Raw genomic sequence first — 13,734 nt, 5'->3', positions numbered from 1 at the left:
AGGGTATGTACACATAGAATGGATACACAGCGTACCCGACCTAGGACTCGCAAAGAATTCTGCCCGAAAAGCCGCACAAAATTGCGTAGCAGATTTTATGGCGGAAACTCCACAGTAGAAAATGGAATTGGAAAAAAAAGCCAATACTTACCCCTTGGGCGTTGCCATAGTTACGCATTCCTCTGTTCTCTGTGCAGTACGACCTCTTGTAATGACGCTGCAGCCGATGTGACCGCTGCAGCCTGTGATTAGCTGCAGCAATCCCATGGGATGAAACGTCATCCCAGGAGGCTGGGCCACACGGAGAACAGAGGGATGCGTCGCTATGGCAACGCACAAGGTTGTAAGTATAGAACTATATACTTTTTAATTAAGCTTAAATAAGTTGTTGTTTTTTCTGATTTGCAATTTTTGTGGCAGAATTGCAGCTTTTCCATCTAAAAAACACAATATTTGCTATTTATTGGTATTACCTTCCCATCAATGGGAAAAACATGCAACAAAAGTGTAGTGACTCCGCAGCATAAATTGACATGCAGATTAAAAAAGCACAGCCGTGGGTTAATTTATGAACGTTTTCTCAGCAGATTTTTTCCACAGCGTGTGGATGAGATCTTTTCAAATCTTATCCACTTTGCTGCTACTGTAATACGCCGTGGATTTTCCGCAATGAAATCCGTTGCGGAAAATCCGCAGCTAATATGCCAAGTGTGAACATACCCTAAAGGAATTTTATGTACATTAGAATTTAAAATTGATTGCATAAAACGTATTTCTTTTTAGATAAGCCAGATTCATTTTATTCTTTTTCTGTGCTTTAATACATATTATGTTTAAACAATAGACAGTTTAAAGCAATTATGGATGATTATAAATCTTGATGAATAATTCATTTTCATTTGTCTAGAAATTATTAGAGATCTAAAGATTCAAGCAACATTTTTTCAGTTCAAAACCAACCATAATTAAATTTATCATGGCAACCACATGTTCTTGGTTTATAAAGCATCAAAGTGATTTTAATTATTTTAATTTAAAAATGTCACCTTCAAAGTTAAAGAGAACCTTTCACCAGCCCATACATGTGCAGCTGAGTTTCCCCATGTAATAGGTAGTGCTGCACAAACCTTGTCTCAATTTAAACTATGCTTCTTGCCTCCTCCGTTATTTAGATATTGGTGCTATTATATTTCGCGCCCTAGTTGTAAATAACCCCCTGAACTGTCAATGGGACATTTCTTTATTTCTAAATGGCAGGGGGGGGGGGGGTAGTGATACTTATCGCTCTGAGACTGTCAGCTATGGACAGTGTCAGATCGGCTTGTGCTATGTGATCTCTCTCGCGAGATCACACATTCTTGTCGTTCTGCAGAGGCCCTCCGGGTCAGTTCATACAGAGTTTTTTTTAAGGGAAAAATCGGCTCCGTTTTTTTTTTAAGTGGTTTTGTACCACATGTGTTTTTTGACACACTTTTTTGACGCATTTTTTAAATCTCTTTCTTCAACAGGCAAAGGAAAAAAACACGAGTTTTTTTGGCAGAAACCGCATGAAAAAAATGGCTGTGCCCGTCCACGGCAATTTTTTCAGTCTCCCATTGATTTCAATAGGGTTTTTGAGGCGGAAAACGCCTCAAGAAATGTCATGTCGCTTTTTTTACCGCGAGCGGACAAAAACCACTCAGGAAAAAAAACGCCTCTGTCTCCCATTGAAATCAATGGGAGGAGAGTTGCGGCGTTTTTTGGCGCTGATTATGGTGCGGTTTCAGCATCAAAATTAGCGCCAAATAACTGTGTGAACAGGGACTAAATATGGCATCTGGAGATTACTGCTATAGTTTTAACACATACTCATAACAAAAAACAGCCATCCCTCCTTAGGCAGCTATAGATTTATACTTGCTGAAGTGATGTCATGAGTTGTGTGTCTAATATGCAAATGTTTTTCTAGCCCTTTTGTCAATGTATTACTTTTTCTTCCGTCTTTGTCATTTAGCAGGCTTTTCCTTGGGTGAAGTTTGCCTTTACTATAGTGTAATTTCATGCTACTCCTACATCCTATAGCCAATGGGATGTCTTTCTACTTCTGTAGTCCCTCCACTTTTCATAGCCGGCCGTTTCCCATGCAGAAACACAGTGAGGGAGCGAGAGAACCTGCAGCTGTAACCCCTATTATCTTCTTCCTCCCCATGTCTACTATTACTATATTACTGCAAATCAGTGCTGGAGCCAGTTAAAAAGGTGGGACAATTCCCTAAATTAAAAAAAAAACCAGAATAATAGGTATGCCTTAAAAAGCACCTATCAATACAATACAAAACTAAACTAGACTGTATTAAATGTAGTACAGTCAGAAATGCCTTGTGTTATCTGCAGATTTGGGGATTTTTCCTCTCCTTTGTATTATTTCTGTAAATGTTCATTTTCTATGTATGCTTGCTGGATGGGTAGGCTCATGCCGATGTGGTGTCAGCACTGTGCTGTGTGCAGACTGTCTCATAGGCAGATGGAGAGACTGTAATATGATCATCATGAAATCCTCCCCCTCTCTTCTCACAGCTTGAATCCCACACAGACACTGAGGGAGAGATCCTGCTAAAGCTCCCTTCTCCCTGTCTACTATCTATAAGTCTAAGGGCATGTTCAGACGTGGCGGAAATGCTGTGGAAATCCGCAGCAGTTTGTCTATTGGTTTCCACACTTTTTTAGTTATCTTCGTGCAGACGTTGCGGAAAACTCCGCTGCGGACCATATGCTGCGGTGCGAAATTTTCTGTCCGCAGCATACACTGGCTGTTGCGGACTTGATGCGTACGTGTTGCGGAATTTCTCCATTGACTTCAATGGAGTTTCAAAATTACACAATGAAATCCGCAGATGTAATGTGTGTTGCGTTGCGGATTGCTTTCAGGAACAGGATATTTCATCTTTCTGGCTGTACTTATGTGTGTCGAGGTCTATACCCAGACTGAGATGGAATGTTTGAAAGAGAGCAGGGTGTGATCTGCACCTGAATCCTCAACGACAAATCCGCAGCATTTTACTTAACATTTTAGCCAAATCCGCAACAGAATCTGCAACGCAGATTATGTGCGGCATTGATGCAGACAGTGTGTGCAGAATTCCGCCACGTCTGAACATGCCCTAAGGGTTTTTGAACATAAGTTCTCATGCCCACGAACGTGTTTTGCGGCCACAATTCACTCGCAAATCTGCGGGTGAATTGCGGACACATTCATTTCTATGGGCCCATGCGCACGTGATTTCCATGGCCCATGCATTGACCGAAAAAGATAGGACATGTCATTATATGGGCTGCATTTGCGGCCCAAGCTCATTGAGATCAATGTGTGCATGGTCCGTGATTTGCGGGCGGCCAGCGGAATACACCACATGGCCGTCCATGCCGCAATCACATGTCGTGACCACGGCTACGGTCAAGTGCATGAGGCCTTAGGCCTAGTTCACACTGAGTTTTATGCAGGCAGAAAAATAAGAGTAATTTTTCTATCATATATATTGTCAGGAATTTTGAGGCAGATTTTTACCTGGTGGCAGAAAACTTGCCGCGTTTTTTGTAGCGTTATTCGCCCGCGGCCATTAAAAGCTGTGGGCAAAAACCGCCGTGAAAAAAAACACATTCTCTGCATCACATTGATGTCAATGGGAGGTCAAAGATGGAAACTCCTAAAGAAAGGATATTACGCTTTTTTTTCCTGCGAGCGTTTTTTTCCACTCCTTGAGTTCAATGGGAGGCGATTTCGGATGTTGTTTGGTGTAGTTTCCAATGTGGTTTCTGCGTCAAAAACAGCGCAAAAAAACTCAGTGTGAACTCCCCCTTACCGAGAGCATGCAGGCAAGGAGAAATACAGGTTACTGGAAGGAGAGGAAGATGCCACTTTCCACTTATAAGATATATTATAACTTTTCATATACAGACATAACATTAAATGGCCACTAACGTTACAACAAACTTCAATAGTGCAGACGAATATAAGAAGCTGATATATATGATAGAAAAATGCCTCTTTCTGCACTTGTCAGTCTTCTTTCCTCCCCTCCTCCACCTCCTAACTGTTCACTCACTTGAATTTAATGCTTTTCCGTTTCTTCAAAACGGATTATCAGCCCACTGAGAGATCAGGTTACAGTTGCCCATAGAAGTCTATAGAGAGGGGCAGGAACAGAATGAGATAGAGGCAGAGAGACACACAGAGACGCTGCAGCAGCTTCCTGGTAAGTGTTATATCTCACCCCAGTGCTGGATTCACAGCTAAATTGCTCAATACTGATGTATAATCTCCTCCATGTTGCTGCTGTTTTTATATATGTGAGAGCAGGGTTCTTTGTTTGCTGTGTATAGAAAATATGATAGCACTTAGGCTCCACCACTAGTTAAGAGAACACTGAGAATTAGATATTGAGTCTGCAGAGGGGAAAACGGCAAAATATTCAGGATATAATTCATATAATGGTAAGAAATGGTGTTAGTCGTCATGTACACACATATGACATCTTATTCAGAAAAGTCACCTCATTATCTTATTATAATTGCACCTGTCAAGGAATGGAGCTAGCGAACAGTCAGTCCTTGAAGTTGATGTGTTGGAAGCAGAAAAAATTACCAAGTGTAAGGATTTGACTGACTTTGACAAGTGCTAAATAATGATGGCTGGAAAACTGGGTCAGAGCATTTCCAAAATGGCGGGCCTTGTGCGGTGTTCCCATTATACAGTACCTACAAAATGTGGTACTAAGCTGCACTTTGGAAGAAGGCAAGATGGTGGAGGCAGAATAATGCTCTGGGCAATGTTCTACCAATAAACCTTGAGTCCTGGCATTCGTGTGGATGTTACTTTGACAAGTGTCACCTACGTTAACACTGTTGTATACAAAGTACTCCCCATTAACTCTTCCTAACGGCAGTGACATTTTTTAGCAGAATAATGCGCCACTCCACACTACAAAAAACGTTGAGGAATGGTTTGAGGAACATGACAAAGAGTTTAAGGTGTTGACTCGGCCATCAAATCTGATCAAGCTTATGTTCTGGAAAACAAGTCCAATCCATGGGCACCCCACTTTGCAACTTATAGGACTTAAAAGATCTGCTGCTAATGTCTTGCAGCCAGATACCACAGGAAACCTTCAGAGATTTTGTGGAGTATTATATAAACAATACAAGATGTTATGCCACAAAATATGCTGCAAAATCATCCAGGCATTTTCAGTAAAATCTACAAACCAAAATATAATTCAATTCCACTATTCAAGTAATTTTCTTAAATGGAATCTTTTGAAATGCACTTGTCACCTACTCTAAGTAAAGACATAATAAGGTATTCTTATGATTACACTTACCGTGTATTCATAACAATACAATTCTTCAATTAGTGACATCACTGACTCAATGTTTTTTTCAAAGGCCAAGCTGTTAACCCTACAAATGTAGTCTTCTATTGTGTGATAGACACATTTACATTTTAAAAGGCTACACTTTATTCCTATACACTTTCCCTTTCAGAAGTATACATTATGATCCTGCCTATAAAACCAAACCAAAAGATTAAACTTAAAAAGATAAAAATTATGTTTGCAAGCTTTCCGAGCACACAGGCTCCATCGTCAGGAAAATTAGTAGACCTCTGACAGCTTGTAAATATCATTTTTCTGGTTTGCCAATATAGGTATCACACCTGTAATACTTATGTCTTTTTTGACACAAAGGTATTTAACATTGCATAAGACACAAATGTAAAAGTTTTAAAACATACACTACTTTTGCTGACTTATCTTTCAACAACTGATAGTTATTTATTTACTAGACCTCTATACTCCTCAACTCAAGTATACATTTATCCAACAGTATTTGTCCCTTCTTCAAGACTTTTTCAACATTTTTGTTTTTTCTACATATAAAAATGTTTTGTATATTTTTATGACATATTTTAAAAATGTTCTTGCGGCATGCACTATTTGTGTCTAAATATAATGGTTTGTGCACACAACCATATAACATCTCTGTACACAGATACTGTAACTTCCTATGTCCCAATTTTCAGAAGAAGACATACTAAGGTTTTTTTTTCTACAGGATTCACATACAATCCGTGAGAAAAAAAAATTGTGACATGCTCCATTGTCAGAGGCAAAAAGAGTGTTTTGGCCTCCTGTCTGTCTGGTATACGTTAGTATACCACAAAAGAAATATATGAAATAGTGTAGTATACTATGCTATTCTGCCCGACAGAGTCCAGTAAAATAACACATATGTTAAACATATACTTTTTTTAAAAATGGTAACCTAAGCCAATGTATGGCATCCATCACAGGCATCTGTTAAATAAATATGTAATGAGCTATTCAATAGCTTTTTATGACATATCCGCTAAACAAATGCAAATTTAGCCTATGGGTACGGATGAATTAAATGTTTAACGTAGACGCAGGGAGCTTTTCAAATGTCAAACGTAGGCCAAAAAAAGTTATGTGAACATAGCCTTAGGGAAGTATTTTACCCTAAAAGCATTGTTTCTATGGGAGAAACTTCCGTAGAGAGGCACCAAATGGTAGCACATGAAGTGCCTACGGCTCTGTAATATAGATCTATAGCAACTCTGTGTGTCAATGTGTGTCAGGTTCCTTGGGTACTGTTTTGCATTATGCATGAGGACTTAGGTTAGATCAAAAAGAAATAGGAACATCGATAAATCCTATTTTAGGCCCTGTTCACATGGCGGATTTTGCAAGTCGGGTCCTGCCGCAAAATCCCCTGCGGAATTATTCCTCCACCCATTGACTTCAATGGGAGGTTCGGGCAGAATCCGCCCAAAGACCGAGCAGGACACTTATTTTACCCACTAGCTGAAAAAATCAGCCAGCGGGAAAAATAATCATCAGACTCCTATTGAAATGAATGGGAGGCGGAATTTTCCTCCGTGTGAACATACCCTTATAGTCAATAAGCCTGTTCATATTAGTTCTGAATAATTCATATATAAAGTTAAGATTATCTTTGATTCCAACAGGCTATTTTATCTCATAATTTACCATTCCAATGTATCGTGGTCTGGAGCTCCTAAGCAGATAATTTTAATTGATATCTCAAAATAACCTAAACTCCGGGGCAGGTTATAGTAAGGTAACTAGTCAGATTAATCCCACTATATGTTGCTGCATGTTAGCAAATAATAGAAAAACAAAAAATATATATATATTTTTTTACAAATAATAGATAAACATTCTATTTTTATTGAATAGTCAAATAGGCTTTACTGACCTTATTGGTAAAGATGGGTCTCCTGCATCCCACCAGTCTTTTGGAGGACTTATATACATGCACCAAAGTTCCCAGCTATATCCATGTGCTGAATTTTCATATCGCTGAACTTCAAATGTATCTTGCTTAATGTTGTCTATTGAAGGCAAAATTACTCTCTTACGGTTTTCTTGTATGCGAGACAAAACTGGTTCAGCCCTGTAAAATATATAATGATTAATGTGATTTACATAAAAATATTACCTATAAATCATTAATTAATTAATTAATATTAATTATATAGCGCCAACATATTCCACAGCGCTGCCATTAAAATGTTTTTACTTCAGAAGCAGAAAGGAAAGTGAAAGATGTATCCTACAAGAGTAAAGTTGGACATTTATAGATGGATGACAAATGGACTTTTCTTCAATAGAGTTATAAACTGGATAGACAGTTATTGTATAACTCGAAAAACAGTTTTCATTCTAGCTCTGGTTTATCATCTCAAAACTAAACACTCCATTTCATCTTTATGTTTTAAAAATGAACATTTTGAATTACAATAAAAGTGCTTAAAGTTAACTTTACATGGTTTATAATAAAAAACGAGATCTAATTATCTCCTGATGGAGAATTGGATGGATTAACAAAATTTAAATGTACAGCGTGTAGACATCTCAAATCAATATAAAAAGTTAACTTTTTTTTACTTTACCCCAAGTCAAACTTAGGTTATATTTACTTATTGTAGTCGTTTCCGTTGCTTTTTTATTTTTTGCAGAAAAAAATTCCTGCATCCTTAAAGAAGCACTCCACTTAATTTTTTTATTGCACCGTCCATTTGTACATTGGTGTTTCAGTGGGGTGCTGTGTGCAAAAATACTTATCGATTCCCGCATCTTGTAGTTTTCGGGTCCAGCGCTGCTCACGTGATCTTCTTACTGACCTGGTCTGGAATCGATGCTTTTCAGGAAACCAGAAGTAAGGCTCTCAATGCATTGCCTCGTTCTGGCTCCCATAGGAATGCATTGAGAGCCTGAGTACCGGTTTATTCAAAAGCACAGTGACTCCAGTCAAGTCAGAGGGAAGATCACATGAGCAGCGCTGAACCCGAAAAAGACAAGATGCGGGGATCGGTAAGTATTTTTGTACCCAGCACCCCACTGAAACACCAATGTACTATTGGAGGGTGCAATAAAAATATAAATTGGAGTGCTTTTTTAAGAACTGAGCTAGGCCACGCCCTTAGGGGTTAAAGGGGATGTGTTTGGTAAAGGAATCTCTTTAGGCATTTGTGGCATTTGTGCATTTAGGCCATGTGAAAAAATGCTTTTAGGAACCTTACATTTACATTTAATTGCTTGTTAAAATGTACCCATAAATTAAAAATATTCTGTCTGCAATTTACTATAAATATTTTAAAAAAAAGTAATATGTAATGTAAAAGTAATTTTCTTGGTCACATATATTATTATATGAATGGGTTTTGTAACATCTGACATCACTTAAAACATGGGGGTTAAAATAATTTATCAATAAAGTAGCAACTGTATTGTGAGCTAGCAGGCATATATAGATAGTAACCTTTTAAATGACGAAGAAGGTGACATTACTAGTATCCACAATAGTGGGGGGGGGATATATCAAAGTTGGTGCAAAATGGCCTCTGAAAAATGGTGGAATCTGATTGGTTGCCATGGGCAACTACTTCACTTTCCCCTTGCACCAGTTTTTATATCTCTTCTTCAGTGTGTACTTCCAAGTGGTAATCTCTGGGGATTAGATCTGTTGCTAGACAGCTGTCAAAACTCATATGGATGCTACATAGCATGTGAAGTACAATGGGAAGTTCAGATTTTTGCATTGGTTTCATTTTAACTAAGATAAATCAATTCTATAAATTGAAAATGTGGATTGAAAAGATTATTTCATATTCATATTGTGTTAATTCATTTTATAGATATACAGTGAATAAAATGAAAACGTGTAAATAAAAAAAATAACATAGTTAAATAAGACACAAGTAGATTATTTTAGTTGACTTTCCAACAAATTAAATAATTATGAAGGAATTTTCAGCCAACTACATGATACATTTTTAAATTGCTCACAGTTGAAAATGTCTTGGCACGGTAATTAAATGTTTTATGCTTCGGTTTAATGCTTAAATACTGTGGCTACTGCAGTTCCTGTAGAATGAATATCATTTACGAAATATTTATTTTCTTTAATATAAGAAATATAAAAAAGGAAAGTCAGGTAATTCATCAGACACGGGTACCTCTAAGGCTGAGTCTCAGGGAGACCAATCCACTAGTAAGGGGAAGACATTAGACAGCCACCCTTAGAATATTGTAGTAAAGCTATAGATCTAACAGCCACCAAATTGACTGCTGATAATGAGTGAAAAGCGCACTATGCAAATAGCGTAGGTGGGCTACGATACCACTGCAGCATGCCGCGGCAGTCATGGTAGTGACTGCTACCTCCGATATTCAACTAATATTGCCCCATTTACAAGCATTGAGTCGTGGCCTAAACTTGATCTCTCGAGAACACGCTGTGTGTCTGTGCACTGCCAGAAGCTGGGCGTTCTGAAGAGAAGTGGATGATACTTCTCGTCAGAACGCCCAGCTAGTAAAAGTAGTAAAAACGCCCCGATGTACGCACATAATACACGCCCACTTGGACTTTTACTTTAAACACGCCCACTTGGACTTTCGCAAGCCTCATTTGCATAAATACAAAAATGGTCATAACTTGGCCAAAAATGCTCGTTTTTAAAAAAAAAAAACGTTACTGTAATCTACATTGCAGCGCCTATCTGCTGCAATAGCAGATAGGGGTTGCAAAATCTGGTGACAGAGCCTCTTTAAGTGTTGGAACTGCTCAACTTTGTAATGAAGAAAATATTTTTTTCTTTATTCTCACAAAATAAAAGACCTACTACTGTGAGATTTTTCTTAAATCGTCGATCCACTATGGTTATTTATATAATTAAATGTCTCTTCAAAAAATTACACTGTATATTGGAAAAAACAGGGAGTTACAAGTTCGAATTAGCCAGCATATTTGAGATGTTCGTAGGGCTGATGACAAAATACACTTGTCTCACATTTTATTCATTGTTCTAACAAATCGATATTTGTCTTCTTATTTATGGGAATATATCAGTTACTGTACATGTTAGCAGGAGAGGTGGGGACTGTGGAAAGTTCCTATTACGGAAGAAGGAATTGTGGATCTATAATTTGAACACATTGTCTCCTTTAGGTATGAATAAGCAAATCAAATTTAATTCCTTCTAATAAAGAGTTAAAAAAAAAAAGAAGTATCACCCTTTCCTGCATCCACATTGGGATAAATATTTGAATTGGAAAGTCCGGTATTAATATTATTTATCATTAGTTGTTTGTATCTGCAATACGAACATCTATATATTCTCTCCTTAAATGTGAGATTATATCCCCATTGGATCAATCACAAGATTATCTTTATGGTGGAAAAGTTCCCTTTTTTGTTTTTATTCAATACCCTCTTTTTCTTTTCTCTTTGGTTAACTTTTTGACTTATAATTTGAATTATATTCAATATGGTAATATCCCTTTGAATGAGTGCTATAAAGCGATAACCAGAAATGCCAGGATGCAAGCACCCTGAGGAAGTCTGTATAGGACACAATGCGTCAGTGACATCAGATGCTACCTCTACATGGAGAGATGCCGGGACAAATGTCTGTATGAACTCATATATTGAATTATATGTCTTTTCAGCACTTAGGTTGTCAGAGGATCTCCAGAGGAGTAAAAAGATCTGTTCAGTTTTGGCAAATTTAAATACATTATTGGTCTATGAGTAATACTGGATAGAATTTTGCCTAATGTCTTATACATATGTATAGTGGGACAATATGTCTGTTACTGAAAGGCGATCTTCCCTTTGAAATGCAAGTACATATGACGCCCTCATATTATATTGTGACCTATTTATTTGATATATGTAGTCAGTGGGTAAGGCATGTCAATTTATTACAGCAGCCATAGTTTTTCTCACACCTCAAATATGTTGTTTGGATCCATCATTCCGGCCTTATGAGATGATGGACAACCTATAAGAGATACATATCTATTTAATGTGCAGGTATTTACTATGCCGATGCTTGGCGGCTATACTCACTGCCTTGACTGTTTTAGATCCATTGCACACTAGCACTTTTAATTATGGTAGTCTTTTGGTAAACCATTCACTAACATCTCATCTCGATTGCCTATTGGAGTGAATTTACAAATGATTGCATACCTACACTTTCTACCCTCTATTTATTATTATATCATGAATTGTTTACTGATTACTTGATAAATATGAAATCTGGAAAATGGTATTTGTACTTAGCACATTAATTAATTATATGGACTTCCTGTTGGCCAGTAGTTTTTTTTTGTTTTCGTGGGTACCGGAATAGAATAGCAAATGCACTACATTGACACTATGATTTTTCTTATATAAATTTATGAATAAAATATAATATATTTTTATACTAGATGATTGATCCCAATCTAAGTTCTTTACTCTTTACCTACCAGCCAGCTGTAAATTCAACATGTGCATCGAAAAATCCAGTGATTTGTCCAGTAGCAACTTTCCAGCCTTCTATCCGAGCCCTAATCAATCCTTCTCGTTTATGATTCCGGACTACTTTAACAAGACCAGGATATCGCTTGTGAACATATTCTTCTAAAGGTCCTTTTAGCTCTTCTGAAGAGAAAATAACACAATATAAAAGTTTATAGACATACAAACACAATATAGACACAAACAAAATAATCATATTGTCACGATCTATGGGTATGTAGACCCACTGGGCCTTACCGCCGAAGTGGGATTGCAGCTGACCAAACAGTGTACCAAGTCAATGTCTATATAGTGCAAGCACAAAGGTACCTGTAGCAGTTCAGACAGTAGTAACAGCTAGGCTCAGATGGGACCTTGGCAGCATACACCAGGCGTGGTGTCACCGATGGCACAACATGACTCCAACTTTATAAGGCACAGGAACAACGATAGCACGAGATACAGGTCACAGGTACGGGAACACTGGGCATAGGATAACACTAAGAGACCATTTTCAAGACTAACACAGGTAAACACAACAACGCACAGGCAATGAGTGAAAGGGCAGAGCACTTTTTATAGTCCAGAGTTATGACTATTTTAAGGCCAGGCACGAGCGTGTGCGCGCACACTACGGGATACAGCAGAACGGAGCGGAAGTGAGCGCTGGCGTCTCCTGGGGAGGAGATGTGGGCCAGCACCCACAGATCCATGGCTACAGCCGTCGGGGGGGTGAGTAATCCCAATTGGCTGCGGCCGTGGATGCTACAGTATCCCCCCTCTTACGCCCCCTCTTCTTGGAACCAAAGCGATAGAGGAAGTTTTTAATGAGGGCAGGAGCATTGAGATTCTCTTCTGGCTCCCAGGACCTCAACTCTGGACCAAACCCCTTCCAATCCACCAAACAAAACGTTCTTCCTCCTACTTTTTTGAAGTCCAGAAACTCTTTAACCTCTAATACATCTGAAGAACCATTGGGAGCATCTGCAGGGCTCTGGTGTTTTTGTGTAGCGGTTCAGGACCACAGGCTTCAGGAGAGACACATGAAAGGAGTTGGGGATCCTGAGGGTAGAAGGCAGCCAAAGCTTATAAGTGACAGGGTTGATTTGCTGTAGGATCTCAAAGGGTCTTAGGAACCTGGGAGCAAACTTGTATGACGGCAACCTCAGCCGGATATTCCTTGAGGATAGCCAGACTTTGGTACCTGGAAGATACAGAGGTGGCTCTCATCTCGTAGCATCTGCTTTTCGCTTCATGCGATCGACTGCCTGCAAAATAGAGGACCGGGTTTGCTGCCAGACCTGTAGAAAATTTCCAAAGGCAGAGTCAGCTGCGGGTACCAGGGATTTAGCTAGAACAGGAACAGGGATTTGTGGATGTTGGCTGTAGACAATGTAGAATGGTGTGGTGGTGGTGGACTCACTTGTGTGGTTGTTGTACGAGAACTCGGCCCATGGAAGAAGCTGAACACAATCATCATGCTGCATGGAGATGAAATGGCGACGATAATTCTCCATGATTTGGTTAATCCTCTCGACTTGTTCATTAGACTGGGGATGATAGGCTGAAGAAAAGTCCATCTTCACGTCTAGGAGTTTACAGAGGGCTCTCCAGAATTCCGAGGTGAACTGAACCCCCCGATCAGACACGATATGAAGAGGCAAACCATGCAAATGGAAGATGTGCTGGATGCAGAGATTTGCCAGCCATCCTGCAGAAGAAGGAAGGTCAGTAACAAAGTCCATTGCTATATCCTGCCAGGGAGCATTGGGCACAGGCACAGGTTGGAGCAGACCGGTAGGCTTGGAGTGAGCAACTTTGTTGGAAGCACACACAGTGCGGTATGAGACAAAGTTCACAATATCT

At 38.9% G+C, this 13,734-nt stretch overlaps 1 protein-coding gene across 2 annotated transcripts in view; it reads right to left on the bottom strand.

Annotated features, from left to right (window-relative positions):
- Nucleotides 1-13,734, bottom strand: part of GALNT17 (polypeptide N-acetylgalactosaminyltransferase 17) — a 410,986-nt gene that overhangs the window by 163,943 nt on the left and 233,309 nt on the right. For both annotated transcript variants that reach the window (XM_075852899.1, XM_075852900.1), the window contains exons 4-5: nt 11,838-12,012; nt 7,276-7,473 (exon numbers count right to left, since the gene is read on the bottom strand). In XM_075852899.1, the coding sequence (XP_075709014.1) occupies nt 7,276-7,473; nt 11,838-12,012 (373 nt within the window). The remainder of the gene's footprint in view (nt 1-7,275; nt 7,474-11,837; nt 12,013-13,734) is intronic.

This window comes from Rhinoderma darwinii, chromosome 2 (genome assembly GCF_050947455.1).
Source record: "Rhinoderma darwinii isolate aRhiDar2 chromosome 2, aRhiDar2.hap1, whole genome shotgun sequence".
Classification (NCBI taxonomy): Eukaryota; Metazoa; Chordata; class Amphibia; order Anura; family Rhinodermatidae; genus Rhinoderma; species Rhinoderma darwinii.
This window is presented reverse-complemented; position numbering and strand designations above follow the sequence as displayed.